General features: G+C 40.1%; 1 protein-coding gene across 1 annotated transcript in view; it reads right to left on the bottom strand.

The window, feature by feature from the left end:
* CRB1 (crumbs cell polarity complex component 1) overlaps positions 1–27371 on the bottom strand; it is a 194330-nt gene extending 166959 nt beyond the window's left edge. The window contains exon 1 of the mRNA XM_067467567.1: positions 27095–27371. Within this exon, the coding sequence (XP_067323668.1) occupies positions 27095–27164 (70 nt within the window). The 5' untranslated portion in view covers positions 27165–27371. The remainder of the gene's footprint in view (positions 1–27094) is intronic.
* Between the last annotated feature and the right edge of the window lie 219 nt (positions 27372–27590).

The following is a 27590-nucleotide window of genomic DNA, read 5'->3' as shown; positions in this document are numbered from 1 at the left end:
TCATCCACCAAGGCGACCAAGGCTGTCTCGGTACCGTGATCAGGTCTGAAACCAGACTGTGACTGATCTAGGTAGTTGATGTCATCTAAAAAGCCCTGGAGCTGGGAGGCAACCACCCGCTCCAGCACCTTACCCAAGAAAGGGAGGTTGGAGATTGGTCTGAAATTGTTCAGCACCGTGGAGTCAAGGGAAACCTTTTTAAGGAGTGGACGAACCACAGCTTGTTTCAGGTGAGATGGGAAAACCCCCTGCTCCAATGATGCATTGATTATCAACACAAACCAATCAACCAACCCCTCCCTGGCCGATTTAATTAGCCAAGACGGGCAAGGGTCCAGAGCCGGCGTGGTTGCCCTCACAGCCCCAAGGACCTCCTCCACAGTCTCAGGAAGAACAAGTGGTGTACAGCTATGGGATTAATAATCTATAATCCTTTATAACTGGTGGCAAGATATTATAATACGTTTCATTAAAGTGGTGCCAGCAGGTGGATATATTAGAAAATATAATCCCCAGGATTCTGACTTTGTTAAAGTCCTAATACAGATTCCTCAGGAGAGAGACAAGGTGGCTTGATATCTCCATACCACCAAGAACTTGCCACAATTTATTATGATCCACAAAGTCAAGGGCTTTAGAATAGTCAATAAAAAAGAAATAAGATGTTTTTCTGAAACTTCCTGCCATTATCTTTGCAGTATGGACATGATACATTGTGCCTAAACCAATGACGTTATTGTGGCACATATAGCAAAACATCTCGCAAATGCATCTCCCTTTCCCAATCCTTCTGCATACAGTAATCACAAATTGTATAATGAACAATTTACTGCTTTTTCACGACACTCTAAATTGGCTGCGAGAGCAAGTTGCTTCATTATGCCAAATGAGAGAGTGGTTTACTACGGAGGGACTGTTTTACATTTCTCTCCCAGAGAAAGGTCCGGTTCACCTAGAACAACGCACGCAAGTACACAAAGATGGATAAAAACAAAAGAAAACATGAAAGGCAGTGGCAGAGGGTCAAAAATCTGAAGACAGGTTCTATTGCTTTCCAGAAGGCTAATAAAAATAAAAGTGGTTAACAAAACCGAATTAACCAACTGCTTGGGTTGTGTTCTGTGAGCCTGCACCCACAGTATTGCCACAAAACCCACTTTAAATGTGTTTTATCCCGTCACTAAATATGGAATTTGTTTACTCCAGGCCTGTTTTTGAAGCATCTTCGAAAGTTGCCATGGAAACCATGTGTGTGGCCTATTGCCTTGAATGGAGATGATCGTCATGGAAACCAATAAAAACAACAGCAATGGCAACAAAAGGCTGTTCTGATTTCTGCAAGAAATACCCCCCTTTTAAAAAAAAATCAGTGAAGACAAAGGAACATCACAACACAAGCAAACAACACAATGTGTAGCCAGGGTAAGAGCAAAAGTAGAACAATATGCAAAGCAGAATGTTTTAAAACCATATTTTGGAGCTTCTAGGAGAGTAGAATTATTGGAAGCATATACTAGATTATTAATTTGGTCTTTATTGTCTTATTCGTTGATTCCCATATTAAGGACACATTGCCATACTGGAAAGATACAAGGGTTTGTTTTGCCTCGCTTGTGTTGCATTTGAGTACATTTCACACATATTTCAGAATCAGCAATAACAGACTGGTTACGGTAAACACAGTGACGTGATGACAGGATTCTCTGTAGCCGAGCCCCACGCTTGTTGTTCTTTGGCTCACAATAACGTGGCATCCATGTTCAGAGGTACTCATGCAGAATAACGTTTCCTTGTCTTCCTTTGCATGGAGATGGATACAAGAAAAGACAACAGCAGAACATCTTGTTCATCATCTGCAGCACCGCCAGCCACGCAGACTCGATCTGTGAAGTTGACTTCTTACTACACGACATCTTCGCTTACCTGCAAACTGGTTCACATTGCCCAACTATAGCAATATGATTCTGCTTTAACTGCTAGAGTTCCATCTTGTGGAACAGGAACCCTCGGTGACGCAATGGGTTAAACCCCTGTGCCGGCAGGACTGAAGACCGACAGGTCGCAGGTTCGAATCTGGGGAGAGACGGATGAGCTCATTCTATCAGCTCCAGCTCCTCATGCAGGGACGTGAAAGAAGCCTCCCACAAGGATGATAAAAACATCAAAATCACTCTGGTTTCTTCTTAAACTTCCTTTTCAGAATTTTTTGTGTTTCCTCGTGTATTCATGACCAATATTTAGATACTTCTTTGCAAGTCCACCATGTATGGTAGAATGTACCTATTTGCTCACTACACTTAAAACATTTATCAGACGTATTCTTTAGGGCTGGGCGGTTTCATTTGTTAATTTCGTAATTCGTTATTAATTCGTATTTAAATTAGCTTACGATCCGATATTGAGCCATTTTGGAATAGTGTGAGGAGTTAAATAGATTCGAAACAATTTTTCAATTTATTTCGTAATTGTTTCGAAATTGTTTCGAAATTGTTTCGTAATTATTTTCGCATGCCTGGTGCAAGTTTTATAGTTGTTGTTTGTTTTATCACACCAACAGTCAACAACAGAGGGAGAGGGAAGCTTCAGAAGTTCCCCCTGTCCCATTTGGAGGTTGTTTCAGCATATTTTTAGCATATTTGGAGGTTTTTTTAGCATATTGCACAATTGCGTCCGCCATTAACGAATCAATTTGAAATTTACAAAATTTTGTATATTTCAAAATTTTTAAAAGGAAAATTTCGGAATTCTTTAAAGAAACGAATCGTGATGGACCCCTTAAAAACGAATCGAGTTTAGAAACAATTTTTTTCCGTGGTTACCCAGCCCTAGTATTCTTATACATATAACTTAGTTTTTTGGGAGTAATATACCATCTATAAAACATTTTAATCCAATTTTCCTTTAAATCCATTGCATAGGTATATTTCAACTTTTTATTCCACATTTGTTCCCATTCTCTAAATTGGATAGGCCTTCTTAAATTTTCTGCCCATTTAATCATACATGATTTGACCTGTTCTGTTTCCAGTAACCATGATAACAATTTATTATAAATTGTTGTAACTATTTTCTTTTCCATTTTAAGGATTTTATCCCATGTATTTTCCTCCCAATCATATCTGACTTTTTTATCTTGTTTAAAATATCCCTTAATTTGTATATAGTGTAGCCATGTTATATTTCCATAGCTATTCTTCAGTTGATCAAAAGATTTAATCGCTGTTTTTCCTTTAAGTAGAATATCCTTAAATCTTGGCCATACTCTCCATCCTAAAAGTCTCCTTTGGTGAGCCTCCATTGCAGAGATCCACAGTGGCATAGTTTTATAAAAAAAGAGTATTACTTATTAGGCTTTACAGACCTGGAATTACAACTAGAAGAAAATGAAGATGAATTACTAACATACATTACAACAGCAGCTAGGATTAGCTTTGCTAGACATTGGAAGAAAGAACAGACTCCCATTATTGATGAATGGATAGGATGGCCAATCTTCTGGTTAAAGAAATAAAAGACATGGATGAACTAACATTTTTGATGAGGAAAAATACCGGAAAATCGATAAAAAGGACAGATTGGACCCTTTTTTATGATTACAAAAAAAAAAATAGAAGAATAGCAGAGATTAAGAATATATAAATTTGATAAAGAATTACTTAATGAAGATCCTGAGGCTGGAGTGGAAGTCATTTTAGCATAGATGTGTGTTTTTTGTATTTTTTGTATTTTTTCTTCGGACTTTTTGTTGTTTCTTTCTTCGCAGTTTTTCCCCCTTTTTTATATATGTCTTTGGATCTTTTATATATTTTATATTTTTTTGCAATTGTTCCACTTTTTCTTTTTTCTTTTTTCTCTCTTCTTCTTTTTTCTTTTTCTCCCCTCTTTTTATGGTGATCGGGTTTCCTACTTTCCTATCTCCTTTTGAAATGTTCTCCCTCTTTCCTTGTGTTGATGTTCAAAATGTTTAATAAAAATTTACTTTAAAAAAAACCGAGCAAAATCATCCGGGCGTCCCCTGGGCAATGTCCTTGCAGACGGCCAATTCTCTCACACCAGAAGTGACTTGCAGTTTCTCAAGTCACTCCTGACACAACAAAAAAAATCTTGTGAAATCCTTGGATTTGCAGTTTAGGGAGAGATATTTAGATTTCTAGATAGTGAGGAGTAGAGACATCACATTGGCAAAGAATCCGCATAGTTAAAGCAATGGTATTCCTCGTAGTCACCTACGGATGTGCGTGCTGGACCATAAGGAAGGCTGAGTGAAGGAAGATAAAATAAACTGAGGTGTTGGAGGAATATTATTTTTTAAATAGTTTTTATTGATGGATGGCATCCTTGAAGTGACTGGATTGACCTTGTAGGAGCTAGGAGTGGTGACGGCTGACAGGGAGCTCTGGTGTGGGCTGGTCCATGAGGTCACGAAGAGTCGAAAACGACTGAACGAATAAACAACAACAACAACAAGAACCACTCACCTGTAACCAGGGCAAATTTAGATTTCTTACCTAGAGAGCTCCTCTCGTTCCTCACCAAACTACCCACCCCAGGATTCAATAGGATGCAGCCAGAGTAGCTAAAGTGGAAACACTATAATTGCATGGTGTGAAAGGGGCCCTGGGAAAGAAGTGTAAAATTTAAAATTCAATTTCATGGCATGCTTTTCCTGATGGAGGAAGAAGTAGCCTAATCTCCATAATTGTCATGTAACATGTTCTGCAGTTGGTAGTGGTTGGTGATGGTAGGCCTACCAGTTGTTGATGGAAGGGTTAATGTAAGTCTTAGTTCTAAAGGGTTGAGTAATCTGTAAGTAAGAGTTCATGGGTAAAAGCAATTAAGGGTCGAGGTATACAAGAGATAGGCTGGAGCTGGGTGTTTCTGGATATAATGAGCTAGCCTTGGGTCTGATCTTGGGGAGAAAAGTATTTGTTTTATTTTGATGGTAGATGCTGCTGGTTTCCCCCCAGGTTTGTGGATTTTCAGTATCCTGACCTGTCTCCTGTACTCTTGGAACCCTGGAACCTTGAATCTTTGGACTGGCTTTTGACTATGGTATAGACCAGGGGTCCACAAACTTTTTAAACAGAGGGCCAGGTCACAGTCCCTCAAACTGTTGGAGGGCCGGATTATAATTTGGAAAAAAAATGAATGAATTCCTATGCACACTGCACATATCTTATTTGTAGTGCAAAAACACTTAAAAATACAATAATTAAAATGAAGAACAATTTTAACAAATATAAACTTATTAGTATTTCAGTGGGAAGTGTGGGCCTGCTTTTGGCTGATGAGATAGGATTGTTGTTGTTGTTGTTGTTGTTGTTGTGTGCTTTCAAGTCATTTCAGATTTAGGCTGACCCTGAGCGAGGGCCGGGTAAATGACCTTGGAGGGCCGTATCCGGCCCCCGGGCCTTAGTTTGAGCACCCCTGGTATAGACTCTTGATCCCTGGACTTTGCTCATTGAACTCTTGGCGTTTGACCACTGGACTGGACCTTTTGACTACGGTGTTATCTTGAATCTGCAACAGTGTTTTCTATAAGTTTTAGTTTATATTCTGTGGCTGAGTGCTATCTTTATGGGGGTTTTTTTGTTTTGGACTATTAAAACAGCCAGATAGTAAGTGCTGTTTTAATTAAATTGTTTAACGCAAACTGGGAGTTTGTTTGGTTAATCTCTACCTGAATAAGGCAGATCCCTGGCATTGTGACAATAATTTACAAATGGCCACAAAGAAGACACTCTCAAAGCGGGACAGTTGAAGGACCTCATCACACGGGCAAAATTGCCTGTCCTACAACAGTTTCACCTCGGTTCAGGGTTGGAGGTCGCCAGATCTCATCAGATGATGTAGGTCTACTTCTGGCGGGGATCTGTCCCTGAACTATGATGAAACTGTCATAAGAGGGAGCAGCAAGAACACTTCCTGCATCATAGACTCCAGAAGGGGGGGGGCTGCACAAAAGTGCCCCAAAGGCATGGCTGGCTATGCAGCAGGAGGCTAACTGACTACCCAAGAAGGATAATAGCTTAGTTCCACTCTTAAATGTCACTTTCCTTTTTCAAAAAAAAAAATACCCTTTATATGTGCAGCGCACTGATGCGCAGCTCCCCTGGAAATGGAAAAAGTGATTTGCACAGTGATTTGAGGTCAGATTCCATGTTCAATGGAATGACCATCCTGACCTCAAATGAGTTCCAGACATGACAATGTAATCTCACAGCAGAATCCATTCATCCCAAACCAGTTCCAAACTTCATTAGAGGCAGCCCCTGGGTTATAAACAAGGACCTCATGAATGTGATTCATTCTGATTCACCAGCCTCTGTGGTGAATTGGAAAGCAGTGAGGAAACCCCCCGCCTGATGCCCCACCTCACCACCAACTCATGCGTCACCATGTATCTTCCCCCCACAGTAGCCCCATTGTTCCAAACGGACAATGGGGAGGCTCCTGTGTTGGCGGCGCAGCACTCCAGTTGACCCATGATACACAGAGAAGGCCCTCTCCGTCATCCCCACCAATTGCGCCTGCAAAGGGGGTGGGAGCGAGAGCAGGGCCTCTCCAGATGATCGAAGAGATCATGTGGGTTCATACACAGAAATGCGGTCACGAAGGTAGGCGGGTCCCAAACCGTTCGGGGCTTCTGTGCACTACTTCTTGTTCATGTAGGTCACAAGAATCCGGTATTTGTGGAATCCGAAACCATGTGAGACCCTTCAGATTCAAGAGCTGGTGATTTACGTGTTTTGTACAAATGTGTTTTTTTTATTTACAAAGAGTTAATCTTTAATGTTGTGGGAGTTTATTTGAGCTATGTTTCCCTTTTCCCTGATGAAGACAAAAAGCTTCTGATCCAGTCATCATAAGGAACTTGTTACTTCCCCCATAATTTGTTATTATTTTTTCTCTCCACTTTTGAGATTTCTATGCATTATAAATTATAAATTTTTCAGTACACATAAATAACATATTTGATGCAACTAGTCAAGGGAATGGAAGGATGCCTTGAGATAGCTCTGTGGAATAGGGAGGTTCTGGGACTGTGAAATGCCCAACAATGCAGTTCAAGCCTAAACATGTTTTCTCAGCAGCAAGCCCCATTAAGTTCAATGGGATTTGCTTTCTATTAAGGCATGTTTAGGATTGCACCTTTAATTTAGTTTTCAAAGAGTAATGGGAAATTTTCTCTCCTACAGACTTATGCTTTCCAAATGAGGAATACCATATATATTAGAGTAAGCCGACCCAAATATAAAACGAGGATGGGAAATGAAGCAGCTTCTGGTAAATCTATATAAATAAAAATGTAATGTTAGTTCGTGCTACCATCAGAACTCAAAAACCACTGGGGGAATTGACACCAAATTTGGACACAAGACACCTAACAGTCCAATTTATGTCCTTCACTCAAAAAATTTGATTTTGTCATTTGGGAATTGTCGTTGCTGGGATTTATAGTTTACCTACAATCAAAGAGCATTCTGAACTCCACCAATGATGGAATCGGGCCAAACTTAGCACACAGGGCTCCCATAATCAACAGAAAAAACTGGAAAGGTTTGGTGGACATTGACCTTGAGTTTGGGAATTATAGTTCACCCACATCCAGAGAGCACTGTGGACTCAAACAATGATGGATCTGGACCAAATTTGACACGAATATTCCATATGCCCAAATATGAACACAGATGGAGTTTAAGGGAAATAGGACTTGACATTTGGGAGTTGTACTTACTGGGGTTTTATAGTTCACCTACAATCAAAGAGCATTCTGAACTCCACCAATGATGGAATTCAACCAAACATGGCATACAGGACTTCCATGACCAACAGAACACACTGGAAGGGTTTGGTGGGCATTGACCTTGAGTTTGGGAGTTGTAGTTCACCTACATCCAGGGAGCACTGTGGACTCAAACAATGATGGATCTGGACAAAACTTGACATAAATATTCCATATGCCCAAATATGAACACAGATGGAGTTTGGAGGAAATAGACCTTGACATTTGGGATTTGTAATTACTGGGATTTATAGTTCACTACAATTAAAGAGCATTCTGAAACCCACAAACGACAGAAATGGGGCAAACTTCCCACACAGAACCCCCATGACCAACAGAAAATACTTAAGGCCATCCAGTCCAACTCTCTTCACCAGGGCAAGAAAATGTAATCAGAGCCCTCCTGACAAAGAGCCATCCAGTCATAAATATAGATAGATATGATTCTCTCTCACACACACACACAGATATAGCATCATAGATTTGAAAGAGACCCTTAAAGAAGGACTATGATATGTTGCATATTCCAGAGTAGGCAAACCAGACACTCTCCACATTAACACTGACAAAGAAACAACAAGAAATACTGTTTACTCACAAGCATAAAGGAATTACATATATTAGAAACCAACACTTTCTCATTATTTTATTTTCCAGATCACCAGACTGGGCCACAGCAATGCGTGGCAGGGTACAGCTAGTATTTATATAAAACCGTAATTTACGATAAGACTGTCCAACTCTGGTTAAACCATTATTCTAACTTTCAATGTAAATGTGCTTACGTATCCTTCCAATAATAGTAAAGAGAGTAAAATAATAAATGCAATAAAAATAATAGAGTAAAATAATGGAAATGTTATAATAACAGTCATAGTTGAGTAAAATAATAAATGTAATATTACATTTACTTGGGGTTGCCTTTGAAGACTGTTCGGAAACTTCAATTAGTCCAACGGGCGGCGGTCAGATTACTCACCGGAGCGTCATACAGGGAACATACCACCCCTCTGTTATGTCAGCTCCACTGGCTGCCGATCCAGTTCCGAGCACAATTCGAAGTGCTGGTTTTGACCTACGAAACTACAGACCAGAATGGGCAAAAAAATAGCAAAGGAATGTCTACTCTAAATGAACTCAGTTCTCCAGGGCTACAAAAACTGTATCTAAGATGAGTTTTATCTAAGAGTACAAAAGCAATTTGCAGTGTAATCTCAGAGCTACTGTCGATACTCTTGAAAAATTCTTGCAGGACAGAAGTTCCATCAGTTTGAAGGACGACAGTGTCCCCATCTTCAAAGAGCCAATACCATTCTGGACTACTTCACCATGTCTCACTCTGTTTTGCTTTGGTCAGTCTTCACCTAAAATACTGTGTCCAGTTCTGAACACCACAACTCCGGACCAGGAGTTGGACTACCTCAGAGTGGCACAGACTGTCTCAGAAGATGGTGGACTTCTTTGCTGTTGAGGTCTTTAAACAGAAGTTGCATGAGCTTCTTTCAGTGATGCTTTAGTTGTATAAAACATTTGTAGACACGTAGTAGGTACAACAGTTTTTATGGGACACTAGCCATCCCCTGCCACGCATTGCTGTGGCCCAGTCTGGTGATCTGGAAAATAAAGTAATGTGAAAGTGTTGGTTTCTAACATATGTAATTTCTTTCTGCTTGTGGGTAAGCAGTATTTCTTGCTGTTTCTTTGTCAGTGTTGATGTAGAGATTGTCTGGTTTGCCTACTCTGGAACAGGCAACATAACATTGTCCTTCTTTAGGGTCCCTTTCAAATCTAGGATAATATATCTCTCTCTGTGTGTGAATCATATCTATCTATCTATATTTATGGCTGGATGTCTCTTTGTTGGGAGGACTTTGGTTATGTTTTCTTGCCCTGATGAAGACAGTTGGACTGCATGGCCTTAAGTATTTTCTGTTGGTCATGGGGTTTCTATGTGGGAAGTTTGCTCCGATTCTGTTGTTCGTGGGGTTCAGAATGCTCTTTGATTATAGGTGAACTATGAATACCCGTGACTACAACTAACAAATGTCAAGGTATATTTCCCCCAAACTCCATCTGTGTCCATATTTGGGCATATTGAGTGCTTGTGCCAAGTTTGGTCCAGATCCATCATTAATGAGTCCACCATGCTCTCTGGATGTAGGTGAACTACAACTCCCAAACTCAAGATCAATGCCCTCCAAATCCTTCCATTATTTTATGTTGGTCATGGGAGTTCTGTGTGCCAAGTTTGGTTCAATTCCATTGTTGATGGAGTTTGGAATGCTCTTTGATTGTAGGTGAACTATAAATCCCAGCAACTAAAACTCCCAAATGACAAAATCATAATTTTTTGAGTGGTGGTCATTCCTTCTGTTGTGAGATGTTTTGTTGCCAAATTTGGTGTGATTTCGTTCATTGGTTCTTTTGTTTTTAAGGTACTCATTATGCACAGAGCATTTATATATATATATATATATATATATATATAGAGAGAGAGAGAGAGAGAGAGAGAGAGAGAGAGAGAGAGAGAGAGATTGTTTGGGAATTGCTGTTCTATGATTGTGAAGCTTTGATCATACAGTTTAGAAATCCATCTCAGGTTTTCCTTTTGTTTTTCATAGGTAAATCAGGTTACTTAGCAAATTAAGTTTATGCTGGTATCATTTAGTCAGAAGCTTCCTCTAATCTCCCAAGATATTTAAATCCACTCATTAGCTACCTGACATTTTCTCTGCCAACTCTAGGTAAATCCCAGATTATGTTTCCAGGCAGGTTTTTCCTAAGTGTGGACTCAATAAATCCTTAATTAATAGCAGACTGGACACATACTTGATAGTCCTGTGTTACGGATGCTTGCTGAACATCCTTACAGACTTACATCACTCAATTTCCACTCTCATCCCTTCATAGTTTGTATCCGTTTGCTACAATATCTGGAATACAACATTTGATTTCCAAGTCTAAAATAAAGTATGGTTCCATACACAGTTATGGATGAAAGATCAGAGCGAAATGCAATACAGAAAATGACAATGCCATTATTTGAAAATAATTATTTGACAGTTATTTTGGCAAGATTTGACAATTGTGTTATTTGGAAACAGAAGCTTCTGGGCTACATGTTTATTGTGAATCATAGATCTCTGGAAGCCAGTTTCAAAGAATGTCAAATAAATGATAAAGTTATTTTTGGAAGGACTAATTCCATATTTACTTGTCTTGAAAGTACAGTTGGGCTTTTTGAACCGTTCACTCAGAAGTTCATCCTACTGAGTTAAATGGGTCTTATATGTCATTGAATGCATACTGGAGGTTTATATATTTTATATTTATTAGGAAAGAGATTTATAGCAGCAATATAAACCACAGTAGGGAAACAAAACAACAATTGTTAAGGACCAAGGAGTAAAAAGGATGTAAACTAACACAAAGGAATACCTTTCAAAGTTTTCAGTGGGATCATTATCATTGGTATGTGACAACAAAAACAATAAATAATTTATTGTCGAAGGCTTTCATGGCCAGAATCACTGGGTTGTTGTAGGTTTTTTCGGGCTATATGGCCATGTTCTAGAGGCATTTCTCCTGACGTTTCGCCTGCATCTATGGCAAGCATCCTCAGAGGTGGTGAGGTCTGTTGGAACTAGGAAAAAGGGTTTATATATCTGTGGAATGACCAGGGTGAGACAAAGGACTCTTGTCTGCTGGAGCTAGGTGTGAATGTTTCAACTGACCACCTTGATTAGCATTTGATTGCCTGGCAGTGTCTGGAGCAATCTTTTGTTGAGAGGTGATTAGATGTCCTTGTTTGTTTCCTCTCTGTTGTTGAGCTGTTCTAATTTTAGAGTTTTTAATACTGGTAGCCAGATTTTGTTCATTTTCATGGTTTCCTCCTTTCTGTTGAAATTGTCCACATGCTTGTGGATTTCAGTCTGACATGGTGGTTGTTGGAGTGATCCAGCATTTCTGTGTTCTCAGATAATAGGCTGTGTCCAAGTTGGTTCATCAGGTGCTCTGCTATGGCTGACTTCTCTGGTTGAAATAGTCTGCAGTGCCTTTCAAGTTCCTTGATTCGTGTTTGGGGTATGCTGCGTTTGGTGGTCCCTATGTAGACTTGTCCACAGCTGCATGGTATATGGTAGACTCCTGCAGAAGCGAGAGGATCCCTCTTATCCTTTGCTGAACAAAGCATTTGTTGGATTTTCTTGGTGGGTCTGCAGATGAACTATTATTTGTTAATAGCATTTATTAATTAGTTACATTTTTCCCTGTCTTTCCTCCAAAGAAGTTCTCTTCAAACTTTTTCCTCATAAGAACTTTGTAAAATAGGTGAAGACTGAGTCTAGGGCCTCATCATGATTTTCCCATGCAGATTTTCACATGCACAATCAGAAACAGAACCTATGTTTCATCTCGTTGTGGTTCTTTTGAATCCTGCTGCACATTGATCATCATGTGAACAAATCTCTATCGTTCAAAGGAGCTGATGGTGATTAAGTGAGGTTTAGAAAGTGTGGTCAGGAAATGATGTTTTGTTACACATGACCCCATCTCTGCTGGCCTTCCGCATGCAGGTCAAGACCTTCTTCTGCCAGCAGGCATTTGGAGAAGGATAAGAAGCAGGCTTTGGAGAGTCTGGGAGAGGCTGGGAGAGGTTGGGGTGGGGGTGGGGGGCTATGAGTTAAGGTAATTTTACGCATATTTGTTGTATTTTCATACCATTTTTACCACACTGTTACTATAATGGTTTTTAACTTTTGTATTGTATTTTAAACTTGTCTAGTGTGGGATTGTTAGCCACCTTGAGTCCCCACAGCGAGAAAGCTGGGGTATAAATAATGACGACGACGACGATAATAATAATAATAATAATAATAATAATAATAATAATAATTTGATGGAGGATCTTATACAATATTGTCATTTTGTATCTCCCACACTGGACAAATTTCCCCTCTAGAAACATCTTGGTGTTAACATATTTAAATGTCTAAATATACTGACTAAGTATAGGGGATCACTCCATATTTTCTACTAGCTGTCCCCTGCCACGCGTTGCTGTGGCCCAGTCTGGTAATCTGGAAAATAAAGCAATGAGTAAGTGTTGGTTTCTAATATATATAATTTCTTGATGCTTGTGAGTAAACAGTATTTCTTGTTGTTTCTTTGTCAGTGTTGATGTGGAGAGTGTCTGGTTTGCCTACTTTGAGCCATCCTGAGTCCCCCTTCGGGTGTTGAGAAGGACAGGATAGAAATGTGAGAAATAAATAATAAAATAAATACATACTCTGGAACATGCAACATATCATTGTCCTTCTTTAGGAGTCCCTTTCAAATCTATGATACTATATCTCTGTGTGTGTGAATCATATCTATCTATCTATAACTATGGCTGGATGGCTCTTTGTCAGGAGGGCTTTGATTACGTTTTCTTGTCCTGATGATGGGAATTGGATTGGATGGCCTTAAGTATTTTCTGTTGGTCATGGGGGTTCTGTGTGGGACATTAGCCCCAATTCTGTCCTTGGTGGGGTTCAGAATGCTCTTTGATTGTTGGTGAATTGTAAATCCCAGTAACCACAACTCTCAGATGTCAAGGCCTATTCCCCCCAAACTCCATCTGTGTTCATATTTGGGCATATGGAATATTTGTGCCAAGTTTGGTCCAGATCCATCATTGTTTGAGTCCACAGTGCTCTCTGGATGAAGGTGAACTACAATTCCCAAACCCAAGGTCAATGCCCACCAAACCCTTCTAGTGTTTTCTTTTGGTCATGGGAGTCCAGTGTGCCACGTTTGGTTCAATTCTATCACTGGTGGAGTTCAGAATGCTTTTTATTTATTTATTTATTTATTTACTACGCTTATATACCGCAATTCTCAGCCTAATGGCGACTCATTGCGGTGTACAATATAGAAAAACATGTGCAAAATACAAACATAGTGACAAATAATCCGCGGTACATCATTAGCAAAACATCTCATCCAAAACATCAACATTATTACAAAGCCATTCCGAGTCGTCTCATCGTCAAGTTCACAATCCAATACCATTTCCGTTGTTCCATTCCATGGTCCAGTTACCAGTCATTGCACTTCTATTCAAATGCCTTCTTAAACAGGTCTTTAGCTTCCTGCGGAATATCAACAGGGAGGGGGCTAGCCTGATGTCTACGGAAAGGGTGTCCCACAGCCGAGGAGCCACCACTGAGAAAGCCCTATCTCTCGTCCCCGCCAGCCGTGCCTGTGACGCAGGCGGGATCGATAGCAGGGCCTCCCGGAAGATCTCAAAGTCCTCGTCGGCTCATAGGCTGAGAGGTGGTCAGTTAGGTATCTTGGGCCGGAACCGTTTAGGGCTTTATAGGCCAATGCCAGCACCTTGAATTGAGCCTGGTAGCAGATTGGCAGCCCGTGGAGCTGGTACAGCAGCGGGGTTGTATGCTCCCTGTGCCCCGCTCCTGTTAGTATCATGGCTGCCACACATTGGACCAGTTGGAGCTTCCGGGCCATCTTCAAGGGCAACCCCACGTAGAGAGCACTGCAGTAGTCTAAACGGGATGTAACCAGAGCGTGGACTACCGTGGCCAAGTCACAGCACAGGCTGTAACCCTATACCCTGTTCAGCCTTGCGACTGACCAGGAGTACCTCTGTCTTGTCTGGATTCAGTTTCAATTTGTTCACCCTCATCCAGACCGTTACAGCGGCCAGGTACCGGTTCAGGACCTCGACAGCCGCCTTAGTAGCAGGTGGAAAGGAATGACAGAGTTGGACATCATCTGCGTACAGATGACACCGTACCCCGAAACTCCGGATGTAGGTTAACTATAAATCCCAGCAACTACAACTTCCAAATGACAAAATCAATTTTTTTGAGTGATGGTCACTCCTTGGGTTAGGAGGTGTCTTGTGTCCAAATTTGGTGTTAATTCTTCCAGTGGTTTTTTAGTTATGTTAATCCCACAAATGAACATTACATTTTTATTTATATAGATTATTTATTTTTATCCAGCATTTCTCTCCTATGGGTGGGACTCAAAGCAACATAGTATTGGCCCTCTAAGAAAACAAGAACAGGCGACTTATGATCTTGGACAGGACATAAACCTCAGATTAATAAAGCCTGCATCATTTAAGCATCCAGTGAATATATTATCTTCCTTCCAAGCAGCCTCAAAGACAGCACTGGAAGGTCATGGATTGTACTTTGTCCACCATGGCATACGATGTACACAAACAAAAACTAGACAAATAAAATGCATATTTAGTGTGTGATTGCTTTTCTGTATCCTTATTTGAAAACTCTCAAAACAATAAGAGGAGCTTTGCTGCTGAAGAGACTAAAACTCAAACTATTTGCTAGTCTCTTAATCACAGGTTTTTCTTAAACAAAAATATGTCAGCACTTCATTGCCAGTACTATATCAGTTCTCTAACCGTTCCATGCCTGTATGTGTAGATTTATTTTCTAGTAACTAAACCTATTGTAAGTGCATAATATATGTCTGCAGTAACATCTGAAAATATAATTGATGAACAGCAGGTTGCAGAAAGAAAGCAGTCACCTGTGAAGTTACAGAACATTTTTTTTCACTTCAAACTAATTCACCATCAGAGGAAAAAAAAAAGACATTCAAGGCTGAAAACACAGCAAGCAAGTCAGTCTCTTGGATATCCAAATCAACAACATTTTCTGTGTGAATTTGCTGTTGGAAATAAATGAACACCAAAGCTGTAAAGCATATGCTGCAGCTCATCTGTTCTTAAATAAAGCACAGTTAATAGTGATCCCAGTAATCCTTGATGGTTAAATACCTGATATAATCTTCCTCTCTGTGTCCTTGTACTAACTAATGAACATATGTATTGATATGTTATTGAGTCACAGTAACCCCCCCCCCCCCCCACACACACACACTGAAAGATTTATAGTTCAGTAAGAGACTACAAATAAATATATGATTTTTTTTCATTTTATTAAAAACCTTTTTCTGGAAGTCCAAAGTTGCAAAATTCCAAAATTTAGAGGATCAGAAATGGACCTAGTAGCAGCTGTACACTTCAAACTCTATAGTATCTAATAGGGCTGTGCGGTTTCGTTCGTTAATTTCGTAATTCATTATTAATTCGTTATTTTTTGGAAAACGAAGCGATATTGAACCATTCAGGAGCAACTAAAAATCGAAACGAATTTTTCAATTCGTTTCGTAATTGATTCGTAATTGTTTCGTAATCGTTTTGAAATTGTTTCGTTATTATTTCCGCATGTCTGGTGCAAGTTTTATAGTTGTTGTTTGTTTTATCAGTGAAAAAAATATATAATTATCACACCAACAGTCAACAACAGAGGGAGAGGGAAGCTTCAGAAGTCCCCCCTGTCCCATTTGGAGGTTTTTTAGTGTATTGCGCGGTCGCGTCCGCCATTAACGAATTGATTCGTAATTGTTTCATAATTGATTCGTAATTGATTCGTAATTTCCGAAATTTCGTAAATATCGAACTTTTTTAAAGAAAATTTTTGGAATTCTTTTAAATAACGAAACGCAAAAACCTCCTAAAAACGAGTTTAGAAACAAATTTTTCCGTGGTTGCACAGCCCTAGTATCTAACCCTTTAATAAATTGTATCTATTTGATGATTAATGTATAACTTCTATCTTTCTTGCTGTGCAGTGTATCAATTTCTTATATGTAATGTATAAACTGTTTCTTATATACAGGGTGAGGCAGCATAACTTCCTTTTTACAAAACTTAATAAAACCCATTTTATGAATCAGAATTTTTTTTATTATTATTATTATTTGTAATGTAGGCACATATCTAAAGTTTTGTTTTTCGTAGTTTTGTAGATCAAATTAGGTAGGTGACGTTCCCCATTCTCCATACACTGAGTAAAATGATTTCTGGCGTCTGCCATGACTCTTGCCAGCATAGCAGGCGTTATGTTGGCAATTTCTTCCTGGATATAGGTCTTCAAATCTTGTAGGGTCCTTGGACGGTTCACATAAACACGAGATTTCAAAAAACCCCATAGAAAAAAAATCACAAGGGGCCAAATCTGGAGAGCGGACCAGCCACTCCAAATCCACTCGAAAAGTAGCCCCCAATGGCAAAAGCATGCTCCTCACTGTTCCAATGCATGATGGCGACAAAACTTTATACTCCCGCCTCTCAAACGAGACCACTAGCGCTCCACTACGTCTTCAACCAACTGAATGGCGTGCATTTTAAAAAAGGAAGTTATACTGCCTCACCCTGTATATCAAAATTTAACTTGAACTCAGCCACCTCCCTGTGACCCTGTTTGCATAATTCCTTGGGAAGGGAATGTTGGCCAAATCCCTCCAGCTATTTCCCAAGCTAGATAACTAACAGAATAATTGCATATATGTAAAGTCAGATCATCTTCTTAACCAGCCAGATAAGATCAAGATGTTTGTCCACTTAACCTGAAGCTGAGAATCTGCTATTTCCATGGAAGAGGCATCTTAGAGTATGAATGGAAAACTGCATGGAATACTTTGAAAAACAAGCCCTGGGAACAGCATCAAAAAAGCCCACAATATGGTTCAGATATGTGGATGACACTTTCACCATTTGGAGCCATGGAGGAGAAGAACTAAACAGGTTCCTGGACCATCTTAACAGCATCCACCCAAACATCCAATTCACCATGGAAAAAGAAAATGAAGAAAAACTACCTTTTCTAGATGTCCTAGTTATTCGCAAACCAGATCAACAATTGGGTCACACTGTTTACAGAAAACCTACACAAACAGGTAGATATCTACATAAAAACTCCAGCCATCGCCCAAGAAAAAAAAGAAGAAGAACAATTAAAGCCTTGGCAGACCGTGCAAAAATAATCTGCGAACCCCACCTCCTCCAAGATGAATTGAACCACCTAAACTGGGCTTTACAGGCCAAGGGATACTCCATCTCAGACATCAGAAGCGCTGCAAGACTGAGAACAAGCCACAAGAGTAAAGACAAAGATCCACCCAGAGGAAAAGTGTTCTTGCCATACAACAAGGGAACTGACCGCATAGGGAAGCTGACGAGGAAACACAACATACAAATTATCTACAGACCCACCAAGAAAATCCAACAAATGCTATGTTCAGCAAAGGACATGAGGGATCTTCTCACTTCTGCAGCTGTGGACAAGTCTACATAGGGACCACCAAACACAGCACCCAAACATGAATCAAGGAACTTGAAAGGCACTGCAGACTACTTCAACCAGAGAAGTCAGCCATAGCAGAGCACCTGATGAACCAACTTGGACACAGCATATTATTTGAGAACACAGAAATGCTGGACCACTCTCACAACCACCATGTCAGACTACACAGAGAAGCCATTGAAATCCACAAGCATGTGGACAATTTCAACAGAAAGAAGGAAACCATGAAAATGAACAAAATCTGGCTACTAGTATTTTAAAAAATCTCTAAAATTACAACAGCAAAACAACAGAGAGGAAACAATCAGGGACAGCTAATCACCTCTCAACAAAAGATTTCCCCAGGCACTAACAAGTCACACCAAACAACTGCCAGGCCATTAAAATGCCAATCAAGCTGCCAGTTGACACATTCACACCTAGCTCCAATAGACAAGAGTTCTTTCTCCCACCCTGGACATTCCACAGATATATAATCCCAATTTTCCTACTTCCAACAGACCTCACCACCTCTGAGGGCCTTTTTCGGGCTATATGGCCAAGTTTTAGAGCAGGGGTCCTCAAACCTTTTAAACAGAGGGCCAGGTCACAGTCCCTCAAATTGTTGAAGGACTGAATTATAATTTGGGGGAAAAAATCATGAATGAATTCCTATGCACACTGCACATATCTCATTTGTAGTGCAAATTGTTGTTGTTCATTCGTTCAGCCGTTTCTGACTCTTCGTGACCTCATGGACCAGCCCACACCAGAGCGCAAATAACAATACAATAATTAAAATGAAGAACAATTTTAACAAATATAAACTTATTAGTATTTCAATGGGAAGTGTGGGCCTGCTTTTGGCTGAAAAGACAGGATTGTTGTTGTTTGCTTTCAAGTAGTTTCAAACTTAGGTTAACCCTGAGCGAGGGCCGGATAAATTACCTTGGAGGGCCATATCCAGGTCTTAGTTTGAGGACCCCTGTTTTAGAGGCATTCTCTCCTGACGTTTCGCCTGCATCTATGGCAAGCATCCTCAGAGGTTGTGAGATCTGCCAACCTCTGAGGATACTTGCCATAGATGCAGGCAAAACGTCAGGAGAGAATGCCTCTAGAACATGGCCATATAGCCCAAAAAAACCGGCAACAACCCAGTGATTCCGGCCATGAAAGCCTTTGACAATACATCTGATTTAATCCAATGTGAACACGTTGCATCATTTTTCATTTTTAGAAACTTGTGTGAAATATCTATGTAGGTATTTAATAGCATTCACATAATCTATCTGAATGCCACAGATTTATACTCATGTTTCTTTTCAAACTGGGATGTAATTCAGCTCACAACAGGATTTAAAGCATGCATAATTGAGTTTTGATCCATGTTCCCAGCAGCCACAATTCTTGCTTCATTTGGCTGTGGCTTGGGACCACCTGTATTTCACAGATAAGACTATAGAAAAACAAAAATTGTGACTCCTACTTTCACTCTTCTTTTCTCCTAGTCATCCTGAAATAATGCTGTGAGTGAATCACCGAGGCCTAATTGCTCAAAAGTTCCCATTTATTTAGGCTGGCTCCATTTCGAAGAGACCAAATTGCTACGTGAGATGAAGTGCAGTGACACTCTCCTCAACCCCAAAACGGGAGAGAGAAGAGATGCGACTTGGACAAGTTATTAAAGGGAGCAAAAGCGGAGAGTTGAAATGTCTTAGCTCATTATCAGTGCTTTTGTGTGGGTTGTAAATGAGAGGAAGGAAATATGGGATCTCTTCCTTCAGACTGCCTACCACCAACAACCCTGAATTTGTCAAGCTATGTAAGGACACAGGCTGCTACAATTTGCACTGAGAGCTTCCCTACATGAATGGTCCAAACTCACCAATATCTTCCTATCTGGCTCTTCATTCTCTATCCAGCTAATGAGAGTCAGCTTATGCAGCCAGATCCCTTAGGAACTCAGCCAGGCAAACAATGGTGCCAGCCTGCAATTGCCAAAGGTGGCTGCTCATTGCCATCTTCTTTGCAAGTGAGGGATGTTCTTCATTTGGAGCAAAACCTCATGAATCCTTTTGTACCCAGGCCTTTTATCCTCTCCTTGCAATTAGGATTAATTAGAAATTCGTAGAGCAACAGTATATGTCCTTGAAAGAAAGGAAAATCCATTTTGGGGGAGGAGGGAAACCATTGCTCAAAGTGGAAAATCTGTTTTAAAAATCTATCTTTCATTACAATTCAACGCATTCATTTCTTGTTTCTGTCTTTCTCTCTGTACATAATTTAAGGTGCTTGGTGCAGAAGATGGAACCATTTAAAAATGTTTTTGCATTGACATTTAGAATTTTACAAGGCTTACATGAGACACAGGGGCGGCTCAACCCATTACACAAAGTAAGCATTTGCAGTATAGTTGATTTTGCCCAGGGGCGCTCTTGAGGCACTCTTGGGGGAAAATAGACCTTGACATATGTGAGTTGTAGTTACTGGGATGTATAGTTCACCTACAATCAAAGAGCATTCTGTACTCCACCAATGATGGAATTGAACCAAATATGGCACACAGAACTCCCACAACGAACAGAAAATATATATCAGTGATTGGTTGGGGGAGGGGGCACAATACTGTTTGCTTACCATTGAAAATTACCTAGGGCTGCCTCTGATGAGACACCAAATATAATATGTGCACCTGTGAAAAATTTGCACATGAATATATCCTATATTTTCCCCATATGTCCACCCTCATTTCCCAACGTCAACTATCATTGCTTCAAGATGCAACAAACCCAACAACGTAAATTACAGTGGACTGAGGTAATAGTATTTATTTGCATTTTTTTTTCTCCAGCTGTGATGTACAGGGTGAGGCAGCATAACTTCCTTTTTTCAAAACTTAATATAACCCATTGTATGCAGAATTTTTTATATATAATGTAGGCGCATACCTAAAATTTTGTTTTATGTAGTTTTGAAGATCAAATTAGGTATTTGACATCACCCATTCTCCATTCTCCATACACTGAGTAAACCAATTTCTGGCGTTTGCCATGAGTCTTGCCAGCATAGCAGGCGTTATGTTGGCAATATCTTCCCAAATGTTGGTCTTCAAATCTTGTAGGGTCCTTGGACGGTTCGCATAAACACGAGATTAAAAAAAAAACTCATAGAAAAAAATCACAAGGGGCCAAATCTAGAGAGCGGGCCGGCCACTCCAAATCCGCTCGAAACGTAGGCCTCAATGGCAAAAGCACGCTCCTCACTGTTCCAATGCACGATGGCGACTGAACTGTGTCAGGACAAAACTTTATACTCCCGCCTCTTGAACTATATTTCTTATTGCCCTGACTAACATGGAAAACATTAGAACTTCATTTTAAGCTTTCTATGTAGCAGATTCTGTTGAAGATATAAACCATAATTAATTAAGATTACACAAGTACCTGAAGACTTTTATCGCACAAGTCCTAAAAATGGGTTCTAGTGCTACAAGCCCATCTTGCTAAGAGCTAGAGCATCCCAGGAGAGCCACTCTTCTTATTACATCTCTCTTTGTTGTAAATTCTTTCACCAAACTAAGAGCCTTTTAAGCCTACTGCAGAGGCTCTGGGCGGATGCAGACGGGCCTTTATCCCAGGAGAATCCCCATTTTAAAAAATGCGGATCTTCCTGAGGGCCTGTCCACACCCATACCAGAAAGCGTGCACTTTCTTGGGTAGATGTCCAGATGCTCCTGCAGGACTGGCCTGTCAGAACATCTGGAGGCCCTACCCCTCTCCCCAAAAGCCCCCAGACCCCTTTGAAAAGTAAAATAAAATTTTGGAGATAATGAACATGGATGAATTAATTTATTGGCTAACGCCAAACCAAGGAATTCTAAAGAACCACATAAACTGGGACCCGGTAAAAAGCTACTTTAGACAATGGAAAATAGAGATTATTACCTAAAGAGAGTAAACCACAGATAGAGAAGATACGAGCATGGAAGTATTATCTTCCACAATCCAGAAAAAGACACTAAAGACCCTCAAATACTAGATGGAAGTCACGCTTTTTTTTTGCTTTTGCTTTAAATACACTTTTTATATTTTTCTACCAATTTTTGAACATTTTTTTCTTTTTGTCTTTTTTGTTCTTTTTTTCTTAGTAAAGCAATACTCCTTCTCTTTTCATGGCTTTTCTATCAACAATGAACACGTTCTCCCATTTTCGAGGTTAAAATTTTAGTGCATATATTAATTCTATAAGTGCATATATTAATTCTATAAAACCAATCCATAAACATTTTTTAAAGAAAAGTAAAATAAACTTACCTGGCCTCCAGCACACTTTTGGAGCAGCTCTCCTGGACTGTAGAAATGACGCATCAGGAGAATGGGGGTGGGGGAGTGATTTTCCTCGTCCCACCCCCCACCCCACCCCCACCCCCCCCCCCCACCCCGCTCTCCTGGTGCTAATTTCTACATGTCAGGAGAGCTGCTCCAAGATTATACTGGAGGCTGGGTAAGTTTATTTTACTTTTCAAAAGTCTGTAGGTTTTGGGGGGAGGGTGGGTATTACCACAGTTTTCCAGACTGATTTAGTACGGAAAACTGTGGAAATGGTGTCTGGACTGCAGTCTATCCTGCACCTTCCAAGAAGGTGCGGAATAAATCCTCTATCCAATTAATTAGCTACAAACCAGGGTTTGCTTGGCTTGTAGCGAATTAATTCGGGACTGTTTAGAATGTTGTCTGGACAGCCCCTTCTTTATTGCGGGAATTGCCACAATAAAATTACTGTCTGGACAGGCCCTCTGACATAACTCCTTCCAACTCATATTTTACATCCCTTCATCCATGCACCATATGTAAAAAAATGTTTTGTTTTTTTCATGGAAGTATTGCAGGTAAACAATTTCATGAGACTACAAGCTTCTTCTCTCTGTGTGTTTGAAGTTTCAGGAAATTACTTCTGCATTTTCAAAGTACTCAAACATTGTCCTTATAAACATAAAAATATAAAAATGCATTTTGCAATATGCAATATTTCCCTATTTTGTGTATTCTGCAAGGGGGGCTATGAAATGTCTTGGAATAATATACAGAAAGGTCTTAAGAAATGGAAATTTTTGAACTTATTCTTGTTAAGAAGGATTGCTCTCATAAAAATGAGTGTTTTACCAAAGTTATTATTTTTATTTCAAAATATACCTATAATTAACCAAACCTTTAAAAAAATGGAATAAAAAACTAATGAAATTTGTTTGGAATGGGAAAAGACTGAGAATTAAGTACTTGAACCTGATTGATAAAAAGACGAGAGGTGGACTAGGTTGCTGTGGCCCAGTCTGGTGATCTGGAAAATAAAGTAATGGTTTCTTATCTATGTAATTTCTTTATGCTTGTGGGTAAACAGTATTTCTTGTTGTTTCTTTGTCAATGTTGATGTGGAGATTGTCTGGTTTTCCTGCTCTGGAATATGCAACCTATCATTGTCCTTCTTTAGGGGTCCCTTTCAAATCTATGATACTATATCTGTGTGTGCGTGTGAATCATATTATATATCTATCTATATCTATGGGCGGGTGGCTCTTTGTCAGGAGGGCTTTGATTAGATTTTCTTGCCCTGGTGAAGAGAGTTGGACTGGATGGCCTTAAGTCTGGGGCCTTATGTACCTGAGGGACCGCCTCACCCCCTACCAACCCCCGAGATCCCTCCGTTCTAAGGACCAAGATCTATTGGAAATTCCCAGTGTCAAGACCTTGCGTCTAACAGCAACCAGACGCAGGGCCTTTACAGCAGTGGCACCATTGCTCTGGAATACTCTGCCACCTTAAGTCCGTGCCTTGCGGGACTTATCAGCTTTCTGCAGGGCATGTAAGACATACCTGTTTCGACAGGCCTTTGACTTTTGATATTGCTGTTTTTAAATTGTTTTAAATTGTTTTTAAATTGTGTTAGATTTTAGCCATTCTTGTAAGCTGCTCCGAGCCCCAGGGGAGTGGCAGCATATAAGTTTGAATAATAAATAAATAAATAAATAAAGTATTTTCTGTTGGTCATGGGGGGTTCTGTGTGGGAAATTCTGTGTTTGTGGGGTTCAGAATGCTCTTTGTAGGTGAACTATAAATCCCAGTAACTACAACTCCCAGATGTCAAGGTCTATTTCCCCCAAACTCCATCCGTGTTCATATTTGGGCATATGGAATATTTGTGCCAAGTTTGGTCCAGATCCATCATTGTTTGAGTCCACAGAGCTCTCTGGATGTAAGTGAACTACAACTCCCAAACACAAGGTCAATGTCCACCAAACCGTTCTAGCCTTCTGTTGGTCATGGGAGTCCTGTGTGTCACCTTTGGTCCAATTCCATCATTATTTATTTATTTATTTATTTATTTACAGCTTTTATATTCCGCCCTTCTCACCCCACAGGGGACTCAGGGCGGATTACAGTGTACACATATATGGCAAACATTCAATGCCAATTTTAGCATACAACATATACAGACATAGACAGAGGCTATTTAACTTTTTCTGGCCGCGAAGCTGTCGCTTTAATCGTCATTGGTGGAGTTTAGAATGTTCTTTGATTGTAGGTGAACTATAAATCCCAAGAACTCCAACTCCCAAATGACAAAATCAGAAATTTTTGAGTGAAGGACATACATTGGGTTGTATGCCATCCAAATTTGGTGTCAATTTGCCCACTGGTTTTTGAGTTGTTAATCCCACAAACGTACATTACATTTTTATTTATATACGAGGGGTATTTTTTTAAGTAAGGTCCGTTTGAACATAAGTACACAACAAAAGTTTATTTCAAAAAAGTAAATTTATTTTCAGAAAGTACACACTTCACTCTATTTTTCGACATAGTTGCCAAGTTAGTTCAAACACTTATCATACCTCTGAACCAATTTAAAAATACCCTCTTCCGCCTGCTCCAATAACCAAGAGTTCACTGTAATCAAAGAAGGGCGACCGGAGCTGTCCTCATCATGGATGTTGTCACGGCCATCTTTGAATTGTCGTACCCACTTATGCACTTTGCTTTCACTCATAACAGTATCACCGTACACTTCACAAATCTGTCGATTAATTTCTGCAGCAGGCAGGTTCCTTGCTGATAAAAACAGTATCACTGAGCGAACCTCACATGCGGAGGGTGAGTTGATAGTCTTAAACATTTTTAAAGCTACAGAGCGGAAACTGAGCACAGTTATTCCCGAGGCATGCCGGTACACGACGCACGCGCTCATTGCGGTATGCGCGTGAACTACTAGTGTTTACAACAAAACGGACCTTACTTAAAAAATACCCCTCGTAGATGGATATATAGACTCAATGACAATTTGAAGGTAGTGCTTATTGTGCAACCATTTATACATAACTCCTAAAGTTTTCCTAGTTTGCATCCTCACCTCATGCTACAACTTGTAGCACCTGCTTTATCCCAGCTTATAAACCTATGTGTGTAGGAACAATTTGACAATACAACAGAAGGTGACCCAGATTACACGACACCGGTCGCTAATGCCAAGTCTCCTTGTTTAATGGCAGCTGTTGGCAGCTTGTCTGATTAAAATTCAGATTCAGCCGGCACAAAGCGCACAACCTTTTCAGACACATACGCACATGGTTTCAAAGTCTGTTCTATAGAGCCTTCCCCTTCTAAACAGACACATCGGCTTTGCCAGCAGAACTTCATTTAAATTAACAACAACATACAGCAACATCTGAAAGCTTTCCCCGCTCCTATTTGCTCTGTAAAGGGGAAGTTTGTGGAAAAGGTTTTTTCTTTTATTCTTTTTAAAATCAATAGCAAACACTTTGTATTGTCAAAGGCTTTCATGGCTGGAGTCACTAGGTTTTTGTGGGTTTTTTCGGGCTATAGGGCCATGTTCTAGAGGCATTTCTCCTGACGTTTCACCTGCATCTATGGCAAGCATGCTCAGAGGTAGTGAGGTCTGTTGGAATTAGGACAATGGGTTTATATATCTGTGGAATGGCTGGGGTGGGGCAAAGAGCTCTTCTCTGCTGGAGCTAGGTATGAATGTTTCAACTGACCACATTCATTAGCATTTGAAGGCCTGGCTGAGCCTGGGAAAATCTTTTGTTGAGAGGTGTTAAGCTGTGCCTGGTTGTTTCCTCTCTGCTGTTTTGCTATTGTAATTTTAGAGGGGTTTTTTAAAGAGTTTTTTTAGAGTTTTAATACCAGTATTAAAAAACTCTAAAATTACTACAGCAAAACAGCAGAGAGAAAACAACCAGGCACAGCTTAACACCTCTCAACAAAAGATTTTCCCAGTCTCAGCCAGGCCTTCAAATGCTAATGAAGGTGGTCAGTTGAAACATTCACACCTAGCTCCAGCAGGGAAGAGCTCTTTGCCCCACCCCAGCCATTCCACAGATATATAAACCCATTGTCCTAATTCCAACAGACCTCACTACCTCTGAGCATGCTTGCCATAGATGCAGGCAAAACGTCAGGAGAAATGCTTCTAGAACATGGCCCTATAGCCCGAAAAAACCCACAAGAACCTAGTGATTCCAGCCATGAAAGCCTTCGACAATACTTTGTTGAAAGGGTTTTTCTTTTGTTCTTTTTAAAATCAATAGCAAACACTTTCCCCCTCATAATAGAAGGTCAAATTTTACAAAGTAAAATCAAAGTACAATGTGACATTAATTGACCAAATTCTTGGGGTCCCTCCTCAAAGAGGCTTTTACGAGATGGTTGGAGAGCTCCCTCGCTTTGAAGGAGAAAAAAAGGAATAAGGAAATTGAAAGCTGACAAAATATTTGCAACAAACCCATTAATATGCTGTTATCAAATGTAGAAAGTTAAACCACCTGACTATTTAAGTTTGGTAAGATTTGGATAATGTGTTTTTTAAAGGACAACAAACCTTGATGCATTCGGCAGTATTAGTTCTTCTGGATCCTCCAAATAACCATTCATTCATTTCAAAAGTTACTCCTCTCTTTCTGACTCCCTTGAACTCTTATGACCTCAAAGCCATCTGTTCACTCATTTTTGATAACTCCGGAACTAATTCTTATGTCTTTTCAAGTTTTACAAGCTTGCTTTCAGAAATAGACCTGTTTACGTATGATGCAGGAGAAGCAACATGACAGGTGAAAGGGAATAGGAATGCTTACTTTTTAAATGGATGAGCAGCAAGAAACCGAGGTAGAAGATGAGGAGAGAGTTCGTCCTGGATGGAGCCATATTATTTTTCCTGATGAACCATCTTCCTTGAAAGTTCCCAGTCCCACAGGGGATGCTGTGTGTCTATTTATTGCATCCTATTCCTGCCCTGAACCTAGGACAGCGGTCAAGGCACAGGGTCCCCGGCATGCCATCTCTGCCTCTGTCCCTCGCCAGCATGCACTGCAAACCTGCAGAGTTCAATTTAAAAGGCATTTGCGCTTGGTAAGATTTTACTCCAGCAGCTTTGGGTGATGCCTCAAACCTGGTGCAGATTTCACTGCGGAGTGGACTGGAGTCTCTCTTGCCTGCCTTAGTATTATGAAGAGTCGTGCCACCGGGGAGAGATGATGCCTTCAAACTGCATCCCACAGCACTCTTTTTGAGGTTTTCCTTGAAGTTTTCCTATTTCAATGCCCAATCTATTCCCCAAAGCCCTACATGATA

This window comes from Anolis sagrei, chromosome 4, assembly GCF_037176765.1.
Source record: "Anolis sagrei isolate rAnoSag1 chromosome 4, rAnoSag1.mat, whole genome shotgun sequence".
Taxonomy (NCBI): Eukaryota; Metazoa; Chordata; class Lepidosauria; order Squamata; family Dactyloidae; genus Anolis; species Anolis sagrei.
Note: the sequence above shows the minus strand (reverse complement) of the source record. Positions and strands in the feature narration are given on the sequence as shown.